Source organism: Crassostrea angulata, chromosome 7 (assembly GCF_025612915.1).
Source record: "Crassostrea angulata isolate pt1a10 chromosome 7, ASM2561291v2, whole genome shotgun sequence".
NCBI lineage: Eukaryota > Metazoa > Mollusca > Bivalvia > Ostreida > Ostreidae > Magallana > Magallana angulata.
The window spans coordinates 19,764,417-19,787,694 of record NC_069117.1 but is presented as its reverse complement, the minus strand read 5'-3'; the positions used below and the strand labels follow the sequence as shown (position 1 = coordinate 19,787,694).

General features: G+C 31.4%; 1 protein-coding gene across 1 annotated transcript; it reads left to right on the top strand.

The window, feature by feature from the left end:
- The first annotated feature begins 2,516 nt into the window (after positions 1-2,516).
- LOC128155530 (barH-like 2 homeobox protein) lies at positions 2,517-7,150 on the top strand. The gene is made up of 3 exons (XM_052817294.1): positions 2,517-3,175; positions 4,521-4,734; positions 5,571-7,150. The coding sequence occupies exons 1-3, from the start codon at positions 2,719-2,721 to the stop codon at positions 5,818-5,820; spliced, it is 921 nt and encodes a 306-aa protein (XP_052673254.1). The 5' UTR covers positions 2,517-2,718; the 3' UTR covers positions 5,821-7,150.
- Positions 7,151-23,278: the final 16,128 nt, after the last annotated feature.

Below are 23,278 nucleotides of genomic sequence, written 5' to 3'. Positions count from 1 at the left end.
GTCTGTAATGAACTAATAAATATATCAGAAAAAAATAATTTGTTTACGGTTACAAACCGCCTTGGGTCCAGAGTTCAGAGAAAGGTTGCATTATATAACGTACTTTGCTTTGCACTGTTACACGTATTGTACTCCCTCTAACTTATAAATGTGTATCTTGGTAGGGTTTTTTAAACTACAAAAATAAAATTTAAAGTTTAATTTAAAGAGTGAACATTGATACCAAATAAAACATATTTTTCCAATCTGTTTCACTGGAAATATTGACGGTCTTGCAATAATGAAATAAATACTTGTTTTTACTTTAACAATCATACTCTTGACCTCTTATTAGAAAAGTGCGGTTTGGTTTAATGCTACTAACAAGCCTAAACAACAATAATTCCCTACCGCAGTGCTCTTGTGTTGTCGACTAGAATCCTCGTTCTTGATTGCTTCCATATTTGAAAAATCAAACGTTTCTCCACTCCGCCTAACAAAGACCTGGAGAACGATTTCGTGCTTGATTTCAACACTGGTCCATCATTTATGCAAATCAAATCGCTACGCAAAAACATATCACAAATAGTCGCTTTTTGATGAACATGTTCCAAGCCCCAATCCCCAATCTTCTTAGAAACAAAGTTTAATATAATATCGTTTAATAAATGGAGTGTTAAATTGTTCTATTAAAGAGTATTTATGCAATAAATATATATCGCTCGAGTGTGAACCGTTTATTCTTTCATTTACCTCCCATGAGGAACAAAATTCCTATTTTATTAGTCAGATATCTTATTTTAATTTCGTTTCAGCAACTGACTTATGCCAATTGTGTCAAATGAGGTTATTTACAAACTGAATGCTTATTTCCAGATTAAGGTATAAATTTGCAGTGGATTTTGTGCGATTGATTGATTGCATATGGTAAGTGTCTGATTCGACCATTCTACTATATTTGAAAATTAACTGCCTTGTTCTGGTCAAAAATACTGGAAGAAATCATGACTTACAGCTATCTTTTATTTATCTTAAACAAATATTTTACCTCACCAACTTTTAAGCAGTATTAGTGTTATATAGATTCAAATGTCAAAACAATTGACGAGGTCGAATCCAGTATTCTGAGATTGAGGGGAGAGGCCAGCCACAGCTGGTTCGTTCCACGTCAGATGTTCTGTCAGCCTAATCTTCTAAATAAACTTACAGCAAAATGATCACTGAAACGTTTTTCTTTTTAATGTTATAACAAAAAAGGCATAAAACGGGGAAATAGCCGCGTCGCAAGCGCAAAAATTCGCTAATGATTCATAAATTGTGATCATTGGTTTTCATTATCAAAGTTGCTTTTCCTCCATACTTGTCAAAGCAAATATTAGTAAAATAGTGAAGACTCTCAAGAATACCATAACTCCAAACCAGAATCTATTCTGACTATATCTATGGACACATTACTTTTCAAAATACTTAGGTGAGTTAAGGCGGAGGAAAAACACAAAGTTAACAGAAAAAAAAAGAAAAACAAAAATATTTTAAATGATTTTTTTTTAAAAAATAGATTACAAAGAAGTTTTCATTTGACATTCATTATTAAGATTCTTTTCTCTTTAAATAAAATCAACTCTTACCTCGAAAGTTAAATTCTTAAAAGATTTGTCTTCAATCGGCCATTTAGCTATTGTTTGGATAAGATTCTTTGCTGTAAACGTCATTTTCTCGAGTGTGTTATTTACTTGTTCTCCAAGAAATTAGCGTTCCTTTGCATTTTTTTGACTCCAATAAAAGACACTTACATTGTTTTCCTTTGTTCAAGTAAAAGTTAACGAATATATGAAAGTAATTTTCCAACAGACAAATGATCGTTAAATATCTTAATTGGACAGAATTTCACTTATCCGTGTCTTCATTGCAAAACTGGCCTTGGTTTATTAGTTTAAAAAATGTTTTTATTCAGTTAAGTGAACAAGCAATGCGTCACCGTTCATTTTGTCCCGTGATAATTTGTACTTTAAATTCGTTTTGAGGAGTAATTATTGAAAGTTGTTGCATTTGTTGTATACAATTGTGGAGTACCTTATCTTGATTAGCTTCTTTATTATTGTAAACTTAATATAGAGTAATTAAAAAGGAATGTTTTCAACTCATCATATTTTAAAATATTTCGAGGACGGGACATTGTCCTTTCGCTTGTCATGTCTTTAGTGTAATAAGCGATTCACACAATTCAAACTCGCAAGTAAAATCACAATATTTATTCTAAAAATATACAAACAAAAAAATTAGCTTTTGTATTAATTATTCGTTCATGGCTTTTCACATCAATTATTATTGTACATATTAATTCAAACATTTTCATCATCGAGTTTCTTCCATTTGTACGTAGAACTAGCGTTTGCCATAAATTAATGGACCTTATCCTCACTTTCTAGATTAAAATCAATACCTTGGTACAATGAGCTGCTGCGTGGTCCCGCCCACTTCGGTATCACATGGGCCCACCCACAGCTTCTATTGGGCGCAAAACCGATACCTTGAATATTACTGGCATGCTGAGCGGAATTTGTTTTAAAAAGTGATTATATGTTGACGATTTACACACCTAGAAAAATCACTTGACAGATTAACTTGCATTTATAGTATTAACGTATTGACCCGCTAAATGAGGAAAGTTTGAAAGCATTTTAAGATACCTGTTTATGAGAGACTGGTGTTTGCATCTCTAAAGAAGATTTTTACACAATGGAGGAATTAAATAAAAGTGTTAATATTGAAAAGAATGAAGAAGAAGCGAGATTTTCATCAGAAGAAAGACTAGCATGTAGTGATAGATTAGAAGACGAAGAAGTGTCCGTAACAACAACGGTGCATACTGACAAAGACACAATTAAAAACAACAGCAGTACCCCGGAAAGTGAAGCACTGACATTGCCAGTGCCCAATCGAGCAAAGTCTTCTTTTTTTATTACTGACATTCTTTCCTCCGATAAGACAAGAGTGTCTTTACCGAGGGGGGACAATGTGTTGTGCAGCGATGAAAACCCACATCATAGACTTGACATGTACTCGCGCGTCGGCCACTCGCCATTTAATGCAGAGTCCTTTGATGAACTTGTCAAGCGAAAATATGGTATCAAAAGATCGTATGATGAAACAGATCTAGTGTCAGAGCCCGCATCCCCCGTGTCTCAAAGCGAACGTAAGATCTTTAGTTTATAAGATATAAAACATAAGAATTTTTTATTCTTAAATATAAATTCCGCAACGCAAAAATATTTATTATAAATGCAGTATTTTTTTTTCAAAATATAAATATGTATTATAAAAACTGAGTTTTTTTCATATTGTGAAAAACGAAAATTGTAAGTCAAGATTTGGTTTTGAATTCCCTGAATACAACTAAGAATATTTTTTTTAAAAAGAAAATTCGATATAGATATTTACCATCAAAAATGATTTATCATTTTAACGTGAAATTTATTTGCAATCTTTTATTTACAGCACATTATAGGCTTTCTCCTGCAATTTTATTCCCTGAAAACAATATAAAAATCAAATAAATATAAATTATTCTCCTATTGCCACTGCATGACGCAAACCTGTATTTTTCTATTATTGATGAGGATAAATGAATTGGGATAGATTACCATATTGCTCATTTGTGAAATATATTATACGCTATACAATCCTTGGAGAGCAGTTCTTCTTTGGTAGTTTAGACAGCATTTAGCGGGAATGAATAATTGAACACCTAAACCAACACCTTTATGATCTCTATAGACGTTAAACGCCCTTAATGGCCGAAATAAAGGAATGGGAGAAGTGGATCGTATGTTAGTGAATTGTCCCGTTAAAAGGTCCTTATTCAATTATTCAGTAGATGCCTACAAAGCTAAAGGACCATATACAAGAGATTTTTATGAAGCAATTCCGAGCATTATTCTAAATTTCATTTGAAAGATTTATTCATCTATATAGCTGGTAGGTTTTCTGGGTTGTTATAAATTTTATTGAATACAAAAAAATAAATTTTGCGATAAAACAAATGTTTACTGGCATGCAAAATTATTTCTTTCTCATTCAATTTACAATACAGATAAACACAATCTATCAATATGTACGAGAGAATAAAAATCAACCATCCATTATATTTCGAATATTTTTTCCGTCACAATGATGAAATAAACTGAAAAAAAAAGTGAATTATAAATAGAATTTCTAAGATTCTATCTAAACAGTTTATAAATTTATAATTCTTTAATCATTTGCTTCAAAAATCACATTTATAAAATGTTTTTCATCACTTAAACTATCGCGCTATTTAGATTATATTGAAACGCCATCGAAAATATCAATTACCTAAAATTTATATTTTATAAATTGATATCGCTGATCAAAGGTTGCGAGCAAGGTAGCAACTTATTGTAAATGACATAATTGAGAACAAAAACTAAACATTGTGGATATTTGTTTCTCAGTCATAAAGATATTAGCTTGGTATCTATGTGTGAATATTTAATCATGTTTATATTATATTTCATAAGGTGATAATTTGGATGAAGAAGACAGCGCATCTTCCAGCTGCTCCAAGCACAAAAAACCTAGAAAAGCACGAACGGCCTTTACAGACCATCAGCTGAATTGTCTGGAAAAGAGCTTTGAGCGACAGAAATATCTAAGTGTGCAGGACAGAATGGAACTAGCAGCAAAACTAAACCTGACAGACACACAGGTTAAGACTTGGTACCAGAACAGGAGGTAAGATTGTGTTTCCACATCTTTCAACAGCATATTGTTAAGACTGCAGATTGTCAAATGTTTTATATACATTTCTGGCCTTTATGTAAAAAGAAACCACTACAAATGATTCCAGTTTTAGGGCGAAAGAAAAATCAGCTGGTAGTTCGCTTTTCTCTGATTAAGAAAAATACTAAATGCAAATTTGTCAGCAACACTTTCAGAAATATTCCATATGCTTAGCTTTTCAATGATGTATTGTATTTGAAATTTGATGACTTACACCAAGATTTACAATAAATGTCTGGAAAGCATGTCAGTAACAAGAGAGCGTGTATCGCCATAATCCTATTTATTTTGACTCACACACTGAATGAGTGTTGTGGAGTTTGCTTGTATTAACAAATTAGGCGTATTAAAATAAATCGGAAATCATGATAATGACAGAAAGAGAATCGGCGCATCTTAATTGTGCATTTCATACGCACCATCGCTCGTGTTACGGAAGGCGTCCAATCGAAATGACAATGGCAAATTACTAGGGAATTAAAGATGGTCTTCACGCAGGCAGGCTTTCCCCTTCGGCAGACGAAAACCATTTGCAATGTGAAAATTTGCAAAACTGTTTGCCACTTAATCTAATCTTGTCACATATCCATTATTTTCACGTGTTAAGTGAAACGCATCGGAAAGAGCTTCACTATGTTAGCCCAAACACCAAATCATATCAAATGATATCAATTTGTGGTTTGTCAAAATGACTGTAATCTCTATGTGCAAACACAGATAAGATTGACTAAGTTTTCATTGCACATTTATTGTGAAAGAGGCTAATAAATAAGGTTATTTCATTTTAGAACAAAATGGAAACGACAAACAGCAGTTGGATTGGAACTTCTTGCAGAAGCCGGAAATTATACTGCTTTTCAGCGGATGATGCAATCTAGCTCATATTGGTCACCGTATCACCAACAAACCGCAAGGATTCTATCAAGCATTGATCCATATTACTTCCGTCCATCCAGTACGTCACTTCCGTCTGCGCAGAATCCACTTCTTACAAGAATGTTCGGCCTGCAGCCATCGCTTGGAAATCTTCCGTCTTAGGTGATGAGATATGAATAACAGTCGAGATTAACAAATCGACAACACTTCTACAACGACAATAATTAGTCTTTTTGAAAAAGTAATAAAATATTGCAGTTACAATAAATCCCTTGTGAATATATATGTATATATACATGATTAATTTTTTTATTTATTATGATTATGATCGTCATTTGATGAAATATATGTAGATAATAATGTACGATGTAAAATAAGAATAAAAAGTAAACACTTTATTTGTTATGAATTGTTTTAAAATCATCAATGAGAATATCTAATGATAACAGAGCGAAAAAAATGTATTTTTAATTGTACTTCGGCATATCATAATTTTAGATAATAAAACTGACTTTAATTTTAATGTGAAAGATTCTTTAAATGTGCATCTTATATCAATGATGTTTTAGGATGTTTAATAACAAACTTTATTTAGTTACAACACACAGTTAAAGTATATAAGTTATCATGAGAATCACCTAACAGTGAACATTACAATGAATTTTGACTTTTCAGTATCCAACTTCAACATTGTGTCATCCAATATATCAAGTATTTTCACAAAAATATCATTTTTCTTTTATTTCTAATTTGATAAGCCAAACTTCAAAATTAATGATACTAATGTAACTGTCTTATTCATTGCGTTTTCTTCATAGTTTACTAAAATAATATTTTGCTAATTTATGAAATTTGTAGAAGTTTTAAAATTCTACATCATTCTTTGTAAATAAAGTTGCTTTTGAAGTCTCAATAAATTTATCGTAATTGATACAACGATAGATATGGCATGTCAACATTCAATATATAGATAGGAAGAGTTTTTTCCTTATATAAACCTTTGATATGAATGAAATCATTTATTTCTTTTTTATTGGGCCAAGAGGTCATATTTAGGAAGGCACATTGACCATAGTCACTTACGCTCATGATCTGAGTGTTGCATTATAATAAACACTAAACTTGGATTTTGTTTACAATTCTGAATGATTTTACTTTCTGAAGCATTAAATATAAGTAAAAATTAGAATATTAAGGTTTAAAGAAAATTTGAATATGGTTGATACGTGATCAAATCTTTAGAAAAGCCCTTTTTATATGAATTGACCAGTCATGTTTATATCAAATCAAACTTTTTTAAAATTTCCTTCTTTGGGTTTTATTTTAGAAATACTACGCGCAGTGGTGCAATTTTTTTCTTTTGATACGTCCATCAAAATTGATTCAAAAATTTCTTTTTAACAATTTTATGTCACAATAAAATAAGCAGCAAAATGCAATTTTAATTTTATGATTTTTTTTTTTTTTTTTTACAAAATCATCAATTTCCAACCGTGTTTTACATGGAATTTTTTGTTTCATAAGAATAAATTATATAATTTTAATAATTTGTTACGTACGTAATGCGTTACAAGTATGTTTGGAGGATATATGTATATATGTTATCTATTTATAATGTACCTCTTGTACCATTTACATTGTTTTGAGAGAATATATTAATTGAATTGAAGATACCTTGTATTAGTTAAGTTCAAATCACGAGGAAAATAATAAGGTACAATGAAAATAAATTAAATAAAGCGTATTTAAGACAGATACACAAAATTTAGCTTGTTGTTGGGTAGAAAATATACAGAATAGTGCGTATATGGCTATTTTGAATCATCAGCATTTAAGGAAAGTGGATATTCATTTTAAGGAATCGTCCAGCTTTTCTTGATATTGTGAAAAAATAACTTTGGTATATTTCGATGCTTAAAACCAAAAGTATTTCAAAAGAACTGATAGGATCTTCTGCCAGGTTGCTTTAAATTAAGAATTTAAAGTGTTTTGTTTTAATATAGTACATTTGAGAGGGTTATTAGTAATTTCATGTAATATCAATTTAGTGCAGTTAATAATCATAAGTGTAAAAGTGTTACATTTACTATGGTAGATAAGTGATCTATTGATAACTGTCACACAATACCTTGGAATGATACATTCAATGTGGGACTCGATTCCAAAGCACAAAGGTGATATATAAGTGTAAACATCAAGGTGTTGCTGTTCATATGTGACATTTTTTGCTTCGAAATAAGCATACATGAACAGTTTGGCTTAAGATTAATTATCAATAGGATCGCATTTTCATACCCTCCAAAACCCATAATTTTGAAACTCATACTCAGAAACTTTCGCTGATATACATATTGTGGCAATGTACATTGCCACGAGAGAGATAGAGAGAGAGAGAGGGTTTATGCCAAAATAAAATTGTTATAAAATCGGTTCTTAATTATTTATTTTCTCATTAGTGTAAACTAAAACCCGCAAAATTGCCTCCTTGTTCTTTTTAACAAAGAATTTTAAAATTGTTGCACTTGAAATAAATCCCTTAATTGTCTCATTATCAAAATTGCAATGCAAAAGAGTTGTTCATTAGAGCAAACAATTAGTTTTACACAGTGAATTGGTGCATTTATCCAAAAAAGTATCAAACTGTTTTAAAAATTTATAGTTTCCTTTGTCCGGTGTATTTCTTCTGCTATTTAGCACATTTTCGTATATTTAGTTGATAATGCAAATGTATTAATATTCATGATTAAATCTTGGGAGTTGATCACAAATGATTTCAAATGCATTGGCAACAAACATGACCTTCAAGAAACTTTTAGGAATCATCATCAAATTATGAATAAATACTAAAATAAAATATAACATTTCAGCTTTGATTTATTTTTTAGCCATGACTTGCTGAAAGCAAATTCTTGGCTGCTGGTGGGCAGGCAGCCAATATCACTGGAATTAACACAAATTATAAAAAACAGAATAGAAGCTTCTGGTATACAGAATCGTTATATTGTAAGCAAATCTTACAATTTAAATTCTATATCATATCTAACTTAATGGATTTTTTTTTTCAAGAATAAATTTAGCGAGGAAATTTTTTCGCACATTTTGGACACACAACTCATGTCAATTTTCATATAAATAAACTGTTCATGAAAGATACTTTTCTCAAAGTATTTGAGATGGTATTTACTTATTTTATATGCCAAGGGTTACACATTGGACGTCCTTATCACACAGAATACAAGCTCCGTTTTAGGAGGTCTATCTACCATACAGGATCCTGTGTTATGTGACAATAATGGCAATGCGGCAATGGATCATTTTGCTGTTTATACTCATTTGCGGGTTGCAAAGCCTCTAATTAAAAGAACGCAAGACTGTAACTTTTCGTATATTGAAATAGCTTGATATCGAAAAGTTCAAGTCTGGCCTTAACTCTTCGTCGGTTGTCTTTGATACAAACGGCTCATTACAGAATCTGTTAAATAGTTATGACCAAGAGCTAGGGATCGTCCTAAACAAACATGATTAACAACAATCAGCATACCGTGCTCATCATTCTACGGAGACAGCACTCTTGAGAGTCCATCATGACATTATCATCTGCTCTAGACAAAGGAATTTGTTGGCTAAATCTCTTATTTGAAGAGATAAATGCATGCATTATGTCATAACTGAATGAGGATATTAAGGTTTCAATGTTTGAAGGTACTGTAATCCGTGCTAAACTTTGCCTAAACTTTAAATTGGATTTTAGGTTTTGAAAGCGCAGAATTAAACAAGGGAACCATAGGCCACAACACTAACCTGAGTAATAGTGTCTTTGACCTATGTATATCGTTAACTAGATTTGCTATATATCAAATACTGTCAAACTTCGTTATCTCGAACTAGGTAGAGCTGTTTAAAAACTTATAGATATCCGAGTAATTGAGATATCGAGGGTAAAATACTTAAAATATAAATGGTTGGGACTTGCAAATCACTTTGACATATCCATTATATTCGAGATATCAGTGTTCGAAATATCGAAGATTAACTGTAAATGTACTTTTTCACATGCTATGTCATAGTTTAAATAATTAACACACAATGACATTCGTGCTAAGTGATCTAATACCAGTTATTTTCATGCTTCCATGCTTTTTCTTACGAGCGTGCTTAATTCAAAAAGATATATTCTGTTGACATTTAATTGATGAATGTTTATTTACCATTTTTATAAAAAATGATTTAGAACTGAATAAGCTTGTAGTGTATATTTCGCTTGCATGATTGTGATTAACCCAAATGCTTATCATTTTGGACGACGCATGAAATGTTGTTGTTGTTGGTGTTGGTGTTGTTGTTGTCTGTAAAAGAACAATAGATTCCATATTTATTGTAGATATTTTAACCGCTGTGACCATTATTTACTTGATCATAAAACCAAGAGTTTCACTTTGTTGTGTTTTTAATTAAACCAGTCTAAACGAGTATAAATCGTTCAGACAATAGATCTATATTTGATAAGGTTTTATGTTGATATTGTCAAAATAGCCGTGATCATAGTATTTGATAATACTATGGGATACAGTAGTATGGGCGGCGGTGTCGTTAATTTAGTACATGACCGTTGAAACGATTTGTTTTGCATCCGTGTCCGTTGATTCTGCAAAAGAGGCTGTTGATTTTGTTATAAGCCGGTCTGTTTCGTATTTTACCTTGTTTTAAAAAATAAGTTGTTCGTTTTGCGTTAACGTCTTTTTTACCCTTTCTGTAGCTCATACCGTAGTATCAATTTGAAATTATGTGTCACATTAAAAACTTTCATTAGCTTCAGATTATTTTTTTCTAAACATTCCTATTCATCCGACACACATCCCTTCTAAATACTATAACGAAAACGTCTTATACCAACAAAATATATTTGATTATACGTCATAGGACTCGAATTTTAATATTTTAATTTATTTGATAATTAACATAATTTGCATTAAATTATAGACACATAAAATGAACACTTTGTTAACCTACTTCTATTTCTTTAGTAATCAAGTGATTTCGTTTGAGGTAAAAGTTGAAGTACATGTCCTGTCAAAATGTTTTCAATTCAACAAAGACTCTTACATAATCTGAACAAGTAAAAACTTACAAGACAATTGAAACAAGATAAGACTCGTTAACCAAATAATTTCACAGTCTCAATATTACTCGTATAACAACAAAATTTAAGAAAACCTTAGACTTTCCAAACATGAACAAACATGAACCGTCAAGACTTACTAAACATTAGTTTATGTGAGGCATGCTCATATAGGTGTAATTACTTAGTGTTCATATGACCTATTGTCTAGACAAGCACTTTGAGTCGGTATTAGATAATGGCAACAGTGGTTAAAATATTTACAGTAAATGGGGCTCTATATACAATTTTCTTTAGCTCAATACTTCTTACCACTTTGTTTTCTGTTTTTGTTTGTCTCATATTATTTAATCAAAAAAGTGTTCTTCATTTTCAGCAATTACGTTATCAACTAATACAATTGCTGATTTTTTTTTCGGATCCCTCAAACAAGAAATGCATAACGTGTAAATTAACAATTATAGCGCTCTCCTAATAAATCTTATGAAGAAAATAATGAATATTTTATGAAACTCATTGAAATATATCAAATTGGACATGATTGGCTATTTTTTGTGTTGCCACCTTAATATTTTTCTTTCCCATCGCGTGCTTTTGTTTTGCAGTTGAGGTATTGTTTCGCTTCAGATGAAATGAGATTCTTATCTAGCTTGACAATATATTTGCAAACTATTCCCTTGTTACCGTCAATTAGTTTCTTTTGATGACCTAAAAAATATTAAGTTGCAATTGTAGTTTTCACATATTACTTATCAAATTATGATTTATTAAAGAACATTGTCATCTGCTTTATTCCCCTCCTACCCAAATATGTCCATTATGCATGACAATGGGTTTCAAATTACAGATTTGCACGTTTCTGACACCTAACATGCAAATTTGTCGTTAACACATCACTGATGAATAATTGTATGCACACTCGTATCCTAATTTACCGGTATTTTCTTTGAAAACCCGGCCTTCGGGTTGTTGTTTTTTTTTTCAAATTGACGAAGTCAGTTCAGTTCAGTTCTTTAAGCTATACAGTTTATCAGTACAATAAATATAAACAATATACACGTACAGGTAGGTTAACAGGAGAATGTGGCAGAAGTGTACATATGATATCAACATCTAATTTGCATTAAGTAAATCTTGTCATATTTTCAAACTAAAGTAAATAAATTTACCCAGATTACATAGTTCCTTTACATTTTCAACATTAAAAAGTTGCAAAAGTTTACACATTGAAGTCAAATTTAGAGTAGGTAAGTATTTTCTCTATGATTTTAATATAAAACTAGTAAAAATTGAACGTTGAAGACTTTAGAATTCTTATTATTATAAACAATACAGTTAGAGTTACTCGTTACTGATACACACAAAAAAAAATGAGTAGTTAATTGTTAACAGGTGATTATTACAAGCAATACAGTTAGAGTGACTTTAATGAAATATAAAAAAAATGAGTGGTTACATGTAATTGCTATCCGGAAAACATGGATTCCCACTGATTCTCCACAGTACATTCCATCTACAAATCAAAACATTTATAATTACATAGATGATGTAGCATCTGTTTTTTATCATATAGTGAAGATAAACATCAGCTGAGATTGAAACCTCTATTCTGAGGAAGGAATTATCCGGTGAAAATTACCTGGATTCGTATTCTGTTGTCATGAAAAGTTCTCGCCTTTATCAAACATTGAAAGGTGAAATGTTTGCAATTATTTAGTTCTGCCATGTCCGCATATGTTACCGGGGAACGAATGCGTCTTAATGATTCATAAATTTCGGCCTTTATACCGCCATGGAAGCAGAAACGAAGCAAGTAATTTTAACACAGAAAGTGTCAAAAGGGAGCTTTCAGATTGCACGGGACGAACTAGGTGAACTGAAATTTGCACTTCAATGTATTACCCAAAATCTTCTATTTGGCCAGCCCACTATTCACATTTTCTCATCGTTTTTGCAAACACATGTCTTGAATTTATATTGAAAGACTTAAGTAGAAACTGATTAATTGAGATTGAAGAAAGAAAAGAATATTTCTGAATCTCCACTGAACAAAATTTAAATAAAATGTATTGTATATATTCATTATATTTATCGTGAACGTGAAAAAATGGATAAAAGGTAAATTGAATTTATGGAAAAAAGAAGTTGGCGGACAAATATCTCAATATGATATAGAGGAATCTGTTATCATTATAAAATGCATTTCCAAAACCGTATAAATTAAATCTAATCTATATCACAGATATTTCATGGATTTATAAAACATTTCAGCATTCAGAAATCTTTTTGGTTTATTCTATCTTCGTAATCAAATTGATATAGAGGACAAATGGCATTGATCAGTATCTTTTATGCGTTTGTAATGAATGCAAATCGTCAACTGGACTGTGTGGGATTGAAAAGAAACCGGCGATCAAGCTTCTTATTGACGCAGTCATTTGAAAATAAATTGATTACAAGATCAGCAAATGATTTGATAATGGAGTTTAGATCCTTTTTACATTATCAAGTTAGTCCGTCGACATTATATTGAAAGTTTATCACATTTTCTGTGCTGACGAATTCACTGGGTGCTACTAATATCCTTTAATGGGAAAAATCTATACTATTAATTTGCATTCATCCGCAGTGGAGGGATATCTCTTATTGCTCAATTATGGCTGTAATTGTACGGAAATTGTCGTATTTGTACACTAGCCGTGTCATCAAAGCGGAACCGTGCTGGTGAATTAATGAACTCCGAGTTTCAGAAGGAAATTGGTGCACAAACTAAAAGCTTTTCATCGAGGGTCTTTTGGGCATCGTGTTGGCTTGAAACGATTTGATATGCTTTTCCTCATAAAAACTCATTTTCTTCCAGATTTGTGCCTTTGTAAAAGGTTTTCATTGCTTTTCAATTTCATTAATGAGTTTCCTCTCTGCCAAACCACTTGACAACTCTATCTTGGTGGTTTCATTTAGTAGAGTTTTTGTTTCTTATTTCAGATCTTTTTTAAAAAAAAAATATCGTTGTTTTTACAAAATAATGAATAAGAGTATTTCCTTGTTGTCTTACCTTTAAGCCTTTACCATGCATTCAAATATGTTCGAACCATCTATTGCATACTTTTATTTTAGTCAAGCTCAACACATTGTCTTTTTGAAAAAGATGATATAAAAGTCAAACATATGTTTTGAATTTATAAACATTATTCACAAAATGGAAAAATGAGAGAAAAGTACAAATGCGTATGAATGTTTTGATACATTTCAATTGATAATCAAGTAAGGGAGTTGAAATAAAGTCTTGAATTAGAAAATAAATAAAACAAGAATAACATTTACTTTTAATGCATATACAAGAATTATTTATGCACATTGTGAAAACATATGATTGCTTTCATAAAATAAAATCACTAAAACATAACAAAAGCTGCACATGTATGATACAAACTGTGGACCATAATTATTGTGTCATTCAATATACCACCGGTCATCATACATGCATTCCACCCATCAATAATATGTGATGGGGATGAATGTTCAAATGTGAATATATCTAGAGAAAAGTGCGAATGAATGATATGAAATACATGTATTTGTCAATCATGTCATACCATAAATTATGAGTTCATTGGATGAATGAAAACACAAAAGTACAACAGTGTTCATTTCCAAACGTCAAACTCGAATATTACAATACATTTATATCCTTGCACGGAGTATCATTTCTACTTTCTTTTTTTTTTTTTTTTTGAGAAAACCGAATTTTGTTTATGATAAATATAAGGTATAACGGTTTTACAGGATATATCCTATCAAAACTAGTATTAAAAATTCCGATCAAATGTTTACGCATTTAGTAACATTATTTGAAGATGTACATTTAATCAATAAAAGTATTGCTTTCGATTGATTAAATATACGGGATACGTACGGGTTGAATCATTACATACCCCCCCCCCCTTCCCCTTAAATCATCATTTTCCCGCTATGCCAAAAGTCGTTATACATTAATAAACCAACAAAAAAAACTTTTTATTGCTTAAATGACACACATGTATATTAAGGTATATAATAATACATCCGGATAGCACTTGCAAAAATTGTACACCGTCTAGAACAAAAATTACTCCAGTTCTATCAAACATGTTCTAAGAAGCAAGTCACACCTTATGCAGACTAGCGATATGTCGATATTTTTCTTTTGAAATTCATGATATTGCTCGTATTATAAAACTTAATTAATTGCTTGGCCTCCTTTGTGTAAAAGCAGATTATATATCGAAAGTCTTTCGATTCGTACCAATCTTATCTCCATTTTGCAAGAGCTGTTCCGGTATATTGAGCGTGCATAAAATCCAAGACAGGAAGCATGGAACATAGGTAATCCCCGTAAACGAAAGTTAAATCAATTGATGCCGCGAAAAGGATTTCATCGTTAATACTTAAGGATTTTTAATGGAAGTGTTTTAGATCGTAATTACCGGTTTCTTCACAATATCTTCACTTCAAAGTTATTGGAATGTTTTTAACGAGATGCCAGGTATGAATAGGAACTTTGATTTCCTCTATATGTGATCGGAAATGGAAGGATATGAGCTGCTTATGATCGCTTAATCTGATTAATATCACTTGTTATCGGAAAACCCGCTCGTCAATATTCATTATTAGAGGATATAAACTCGCATTATAGGAAAGGTTTTTGCCACAAATAAGATAATCCTTTATTATCTTCTTTCAAAACCGATCATAATTTGATGCACATTAAACGAAATTGAATAGTTGATGCTCGGTAAGTAAAGGGATCCAACATCGGCAACCTTTACATAAAGTAATGGTAAAGGAAACCAAAATACGCTTACTGCAAAGCATATTCTTTTTTTAAATTCAAATATGGTATATAAGCATATCACAGATGTCTAGGTTATTTCAAAAATAATGACGTAAGATATTAAACAAAAATTTTGCACTTTTATGCTGTCTTTACGTAAAAAGCACTGCTAGTAGCAAGTATATTCTTAAATTAAACGCAAGGTAAACTTTTGGGTACAAAGGTCAATGAATGCAACGTGTTTGCAATAATGGTCAATTTTTTTAAACAACCAATCCCCTTTTCAGGACAATAAAAACGTAAGATGAAAAGACAAACAAAAACTAGCACTACAAATAAAACTACAAAGTGAACTATACCCAAATTATTACATGATGATATAACACTTCGCACTGTTGACCGTGCGGCCGATTACTCTGGTGTAATAATTAAGTACTTTAGTAGTACATATATTAGTATGATATATAAAGTACGTAAGTGTGTGTGCATTTGTGTGCATATTAATTTTAGAATGGAAGGATTTCTGATTGTTTGTATCGATCAGAATTTATACTTTGAACTCTCAAGTGCATTTCTAGAATTTTGTGAAATAGGATAAACATCTATTTTAGTCCTTTTCAGTCGAATGGTACTTAGATGACGTATATTTCGTCTTAGTCGTCATTAATGAAACGGTTTAGTGTTGTTTTTATTGTTATGAACCTTAAATCATGCAATTAATTAAACAAAGTTTACAATATGATGATCAAAGTTCGTTTCAATTAATTCATTAAAATTCTTGAGCTGAAATTCTGATAATATCTCCTGGAAAATATACCTGGATCCTGCGGTTATTATCAATAATATTTATAAAAGCTATCACATTGTTAAATTTTTCTCGATTGGAAATCATTGACAGATGTTTTGACAATGCAAATGAATATTTAGACGTTCATAGACGGCACGAGTAATTAAGTCCTCAAGAAATGGCTGTAAAATATGACAGAAAACAGGTTGCACTGAAGCAAAACGACTCGGAGTCGACGAGGGGCTCAGGTAATTTCTCAAGCATGCACACAAATAATTGTTATCAGTTTGAGCTCATCAAAAGCTTCGGGCCTGATAACAATCTTCGGGATATTGTTAGCAAAAATGGCTACAATGCGATATCATTATTCATCGTTGTGTAATCAGCCTGCTTAGTTTTGTTTCCACTTATTAATATCTTCATTTGCTTAAAATGAAATCACGAGAAAGATTTACCTGCTACTGTCGGTAGCGATATCATCATTTCTTGCTCTCGTTCTCGAGTCCATTAAAGTTTGTAATCAAACTAATTTTGTTATCGTCATGATCTGACGTCTGCTGTATATTTCCAGGCATTCGTCCCGATTTCATCCAGGTATTATCTGTTTTATTTCCCCTGATGTGAACATATGGTTCATAAAATATTTCTTTTCTTCGGGCACAGACAAAGGTGTCATTTAGCTCGACTGTGTAACCTCTTGAAGACTTTTTATCCATTATTGTTTGATTTTTATGCTTTTTTGTTGAAAGAGTTTTTCATGTTAACAATCTTTATTTGATTTGTTTATTGTAAATGATTTGTGAGCAGTTAACTATAAAATGACAATAAACTCGTCTTTTTGAAACAAGTTAAGAATTTACAAAAGAAAATCACAATGACATGAATCTGCAACAACATGAAGTCAAATCTATAAACCCAGCAACTGAAAAATATTATGAAAGAAAAAGAACACTAATATAAATAATTTTAATATATGATTATCAATTTGCTTCTTACAAAAGACCAAATCTTTAGAAGTCCACATTTTTATTATAGTTAACACGGCAGTGTCTATAAATATGCAACATATATTCCCAATTAATAACGGTTATGAAAACATTTTTTCACATTTAGATAGAAAACTCTGTATCGGGTATCTGCAGTTGATGACATGGTCCATTGTAAAAGAACATTTTATGTCGGCATAGGTTTTTATATCTAGAGAATCAAAATAGTTTATGAGACTACATAGAGCATGGAATGTGAGTAATTGGTTCGCAAAAATAGATTTCGAGTCTAAAAAGATATTAACTGCCAGACCATGGAAGCGACTTTGATTCAAATAAAGGTCGGCCAAAACAAAATTGTAATTGTTAAAAATATTCTATATATTAAATATGCAATAGGAATCACATCTTTTCCATTACAATTTGTATAGTGCATAATTCATTGCTTGAATTAAACTCAGGGGTATCAAACGTCGATGAACTATTTATTTCAGTGACACTTTATGAATTTATAGCGTTTTGCATCAGTGGTCTGTGAGATTGTCCCAAATTGGGCGATTAACACATTTGCCATACAGGTGTAAAAATAAAGTGTTTACCTGTCAAATTACAGATTCTGCATTATTCACGATTCGAAGGAAATTCTCACATTTATTTAATCAATCTGTTGGTACTATTCCGCGCAGGCCTGTATTTAGGCACCATTTAGCAGACGCTTTAGTTTTTTAGTGCCACTGATTCTGAAACCATAGGGTACAGTAATAAAATATGTATAACTCTTTCCTCCTTTTAGTCAAATCTGTTAGTAGTTTTACACCGAGACATGACGTTTACAGCACCAAAAAACACAGCGCACAAATCATACTGAGAATAATGGGAGAAAGGCATCTTAAATGTTTGACTTTGCGCCTAATTGGCGCCATTACTTCATTCGTTATTTTCCAATGGATGTATGGTAAAAGTCACAATGATTGTCAACAAAACAATTATATGTTTCTGTAGAAGTGAAAATTTCTTCTATTTTGCCAGAGCCATTTAGAGACCTCTTAAAATCAAATCACTAATTTAAAAAAAATATTCCTTATTTAAATTGTTGCATTTATGTTTTAGGAGTTGTTTTCTATAGGATTTAAATACAAGCTCCCTTAAAACTTTGACATATTCAGGTATTAATATGAGTAATTGTAAGGGGAAAAAGTGTCTCATTAGGATGATTTATTCATTTTGTGAAGAATCCCTCAAAATGCATTTCTACCATCCCAGTGTCACGATAGCAGATGGACATATTTTGGGCAATTAAACACAGAAAGATGATGTTATTACATTTAGCGTAAAGTGATCGAATTTAATGAATATTTGAACATCATTTTATTGAAATGTTGCGTGCAGTGAAAATACATTTGCTTTTTGATTTCATCAGTCAGCAGACTGTAGATTGAGGAACATTCAAGAATCCATTTTTTTCTTCTTCGTTTTTTTTCTTTGAGAGAGAGAGAGAGAGAGAGAGAGAGAGAGAGAGAGAGAGAGAGAGAGAGAGAGAGAATGTGACTGATATTATATAATTTACTATTGTCTTCTTTCTGCAAGTGTTGTAAAAAAGCAAGAATTTCAGCAAAATTATAGAAAGGTTTCGTTTAAAATGAAAAAAATGCTAATAAAAGGTACATGTACATATTAAATGCATTATTTCAAGTGATTTTATTACAAATTAAAACATAGCTTAGATGTTTCCACAAAATCAACGTATAATTTGATATGTAGAATCATCTAATACAAAATTTTGTGGAACAGCAGATTGACTTCCATGGATTTATATGGGGGGGGGGGGGGGGGGGGGGGTGGGGGGGTTAGGGTTGGATTAACAGTTTGATTCTATTTAAGCATACATGATAAATTTTTTAAAAATCATATTTTAAGACTCTACTGGAACAACTCTTTTAATCATTATTTATTAATGTAAAATTGTACAAACGTAAAGCAAATAAATTTGCAGCTTTTTAATGTTAAGCATAAAATTACATTTACTGGCATGAAATTGCATTGAAATGAATTTACATCCCTATCAAAAGCTTTGTTTGATTCATTTGATAATCGTATATTTCTTTTAATCTTCGCCACATTGAAAAGATTGTAATACATTAATGGATGCTGGGGTTTTTTTTCTTTCTTTCGAATTTTCTTTTACTCTCAATTGTTTTCTAAACCATTAGAATAGGGGAAAAGAAGACGCTATAAATTTGTATTCATGCGATGTGGCACTCCATTATAAGAACGGAACTCTTCAGCTAAAACTGATGGCCAAGAAAGTCAATCCATATAATCGCAATGAAAGACTAATCATTTCAAGAAAGCGATAGCGCGTAAAATAATGAAAAACTTGTCCTCTCGAATTTCCATGGAAATTACAGGAAATGGCGAAAATGCTGTATTTAATGCAAGTTTTGTGCCGTTTTCGAAATTGATGAGTTGTTCTTACAACACATTACCATCTTTCTAGAACCCAATATGTCAGAAGACATTTGCGTCCGCTCAAAGTGGCGTCCATGGCCGAGACGTTTGCAGTGATTTGATGTTTAGCTAAGTTGAATCGCCCGTCATGCGAAAATCTTGACAAATAATTAAAGAATACAGACTTCAGTACTACTATTTCTTATACACATTTCAAATAATATTTTAAATGAAAATCTTTTCTCCCCCCCCCCCCCCCCCCCCAATTAACTTATTGTATAATTTTATATTAACCGCCAGTTGCAATCAGACTATAAGCAAAAAAGCCACCGACATAACCACCCTGTCAAGTAACATTTGTAGAGTTAAATGTTATTGTTTATCATATTGCTGGTTTTGACCTTATCAGTGGTCAACCATATGCCTATGTTTCAAAATCCAATCACTTTGCCATTACCTGTCACCTTTCATTTGAGCCGTTCATCAATATAGTGTTGATTGCTCGAAGGCTGCAGACGACAACACACGTGCCGAAGCTTTGTGTGCAACAGCCTCTGAAAAGAAACCAGAAAGGACGTGTAACGGCAAATAGAAAACTAGCAAATTGAAAGCGTTAATAGGAGATGTAAAATTGTTTTTGGTTATATACCACTCAGAAAAATTAACCTTCTGTCGCACATCGTCCGTGTTCAGACTACTGCTCTTTGTCTGGTGCTGTTTTGCTCGTTCTGATAAATCACCGTCCAGTTCTTTCAAAGCAGGTTGAGAGAAGATTACGACCAACGTTAAGTCGCATAACATCGATAGTCAGATTTTTACATTCTGATATTGATGGCGCATAATATTTTGATTTCTTTATTCTAATCCTGATATCAATTTTATTTAAAAAGTCAAGTATTATCTAAGATACGATTTTTTTCCTTCGAGAAAAAGATTTATATTTTTAGATTTTGAATTATCTTATTTTTTTTTCAAAGAGGTATTTTCGTGACACTGTCAAGCTTGGCTCACATAAACTACATTCTATACTAGGAACCAAACAATATAAAGCCGATTTTGTTCATATCTTCATAAACGTATCTTCAAAATATTTCCGATAGTTTTCCCCATATCTGATAATTGAATTTGAAACTGAAATATTGTTTATCATTATTTTTTTTCAAAATGACAGGTCTTTTAATAAATATGTACATATTATTGTCTATATCAACACTTCAGACAATCTACCAAGCGGGAAAATCCTTTAGAAATATGGTCCGTTTCTGGTCAAAAATTAGCTAGTTATAAAAGAAAAAACAAACTAAGTAAGATGATAATCAATGTCTCTCCTTATAATTTTAAAGCAATTTTTTCCTCTTAAAAGCGCTATCAAAGGACACCATTCTGCGCACTCTTGTAGGCTTAAGAAGTTCAAGGAAGAGGGAGCACTGATATCGACAGATGTTTTTCAATGTTAGCGGTGTGATAAATGTCGGGATAAATCAATCTGGGGGGAGCGGACGATATTTAATGAAAATTACAGCTACCTGTCCTTTATCGTCTCTTATTAAGTTTAATTTCTAACAGATAGTGAGGAAAAACTCGACAGATTACTTTTATTTTTATGTGTTTTTGCATTTTAAGTATTCTCACCAAAGCTACACCAATGCTTGTTTAATTACTTATGAAATGCGACACGGTGGGGTGTCCACAATGATCTGTATTGTTCTTTTACGAGCAATATCCTGATTTAATTCAATTTTCATTTCCTCTGATTATATATTAATTCCTAATCACTGAAAGATAGGGTATTTAATACGATATGAACTTGATACGAATCTAAGATTTTCAATACGGCGAAGGAAAGTGAAATTTTATGTCGGTTTCCGTCTTTTGCAATGTTAACAAAGATTTTTTGAAAAACACCCGGGAAACCGACCCAACAGTGAAATGACAGAGACAGAGGAAATTCTACACTAATTACAATAATGACAATTACAGACGGTCATAATTAAGCAGTCAATTTACATATCTTGAATTTAATTATATGTAGAATCAACGGGAAAAGCATGATGCTATAATTTCATAACAATGAAAAACAGAGTAGCTGCAATAAAATTTTCCAAAATGTGCAATCGGGACAAAAGATCAAACACCTTAACAAAAAGATATTGTCTTCATTCGAAAACAAATGTCTAATTAACATACAAATTGGTCATTAAAATTCTGAAAAATCTCAGGTAAAAAGGTTAAAGTAGACGATTTTTCTTTGGATGTTGCCTTTGTTCAATGACTTAGAATTTTGCTTCTTAACATTTTATGTATGTTTTTAAAATTCGCATTGTCATAATTCTTTCTAATAATTTAAGTACTCTACAAGAGAAAACTTTCAAAATTGTCTAAAATTATTTTTGACTGTTTTAAAATTGCATATTGTCTTCCAAATTAGGTATATGTCATTCTTTCTGTCTCAGAGAAAAGTAAGAAATGAATATATGTATAATTCAAAGGAATACTATAGCAAAAGCAATTGTTCTTATTATTTAAATAATAAGAAAAGGGGTTTTTTTATCCGATAGTTATCAATTACAAAGTAAGCAATAATTTTTTCTCGAGTTTTGAAGGTTATTCGATTTATTAAAAATAAAATCGGTCATGGAATTTTTTTTTATTATTTTTCATTCAGAAAAAATTGTTGAGAGAACGATTCCAAAATAAAAGAAACGTTTGTTTCTAAGTACATCAGATTTTGATAAGTTATCTTTGAGCTAGCAAACAAAAACAACAAAGTGTACTTTGCAGTATACTGTTTCGCGAGGTCTGCGAGAGCCTCATCATCGCATATATATTTATAACCGCAATTTAGTCTTTTTTAAGTGCCTCTGGTAAGATCTACATATTGTTCGCAAAAGTAATAGCAGTGAACCAGTATATCTTTGATAAATCGCGAAAATAAAGCAATCGCGAATAAAATTTGGTTTACAGTCTTTCAGCATTTTATGTCTCTATTTTAATTTTAGAATGAAAACACTGTTAAAATACCATACGATTATTGATAGTAATAATTTATTTCCGAATGCTTTTTTAAATCTACGCTTCTTCTCCATAAAGATATTGGTCGTGAGAAGTATTTGGCTATCAAATCCTCGCGAATCTATAGGCGTGTTTGGCATATCATTTTATGAAGTTTAATACATTGATTGCTTTTTATTTAAAATTCAAAAACCTTCGAGGCAAATACGCACATTTTCCTCCCCTTTTAGAACGCTTTTACACTGCTACAATATGCGTTTATCTAAACAACATTCAATATATATGTATAATTATGTTTCTGACAATAATTTAAAATAAATCTGAATTTCTCATCTTATTTTAACAATCTTAGTAAATGGTCTATGAATTCAAGAACTACAAAACCAGACCGAGTAAATGCACAAAACCTTAAGGTATACGTTTACTCAGAATGAAAAAAAAAATTCCACTGATAA

What these genes read in the sequence shown, in the direction of transcription:
- LOC128155530 (XM_052817294.1), top strand. Translation starts at nt 2,719, where the DNA reads ATGGAGGAATTAAATAAAAGTGTTAATATTGAAAAGAATGAAGAAGAA. An exon ending in CCCCGTGTCTCAAAGCGAAC is followed by an intron (nt 3,176 to 4,520) that starts GTAAGATCTTTA and finishes ATATTTCATAAG; the next exon opens with GTGATAATTTGGATGAAGAA. An exon ending in ACTTGGTACCAGAACAGGAG is followed by an intron (nt 4,735 to 5,570) that starts GTAAGATTGTGT and finishes ATTTCATTTTAG; the next exon opens with AACAAAATGGAAACGACAAA.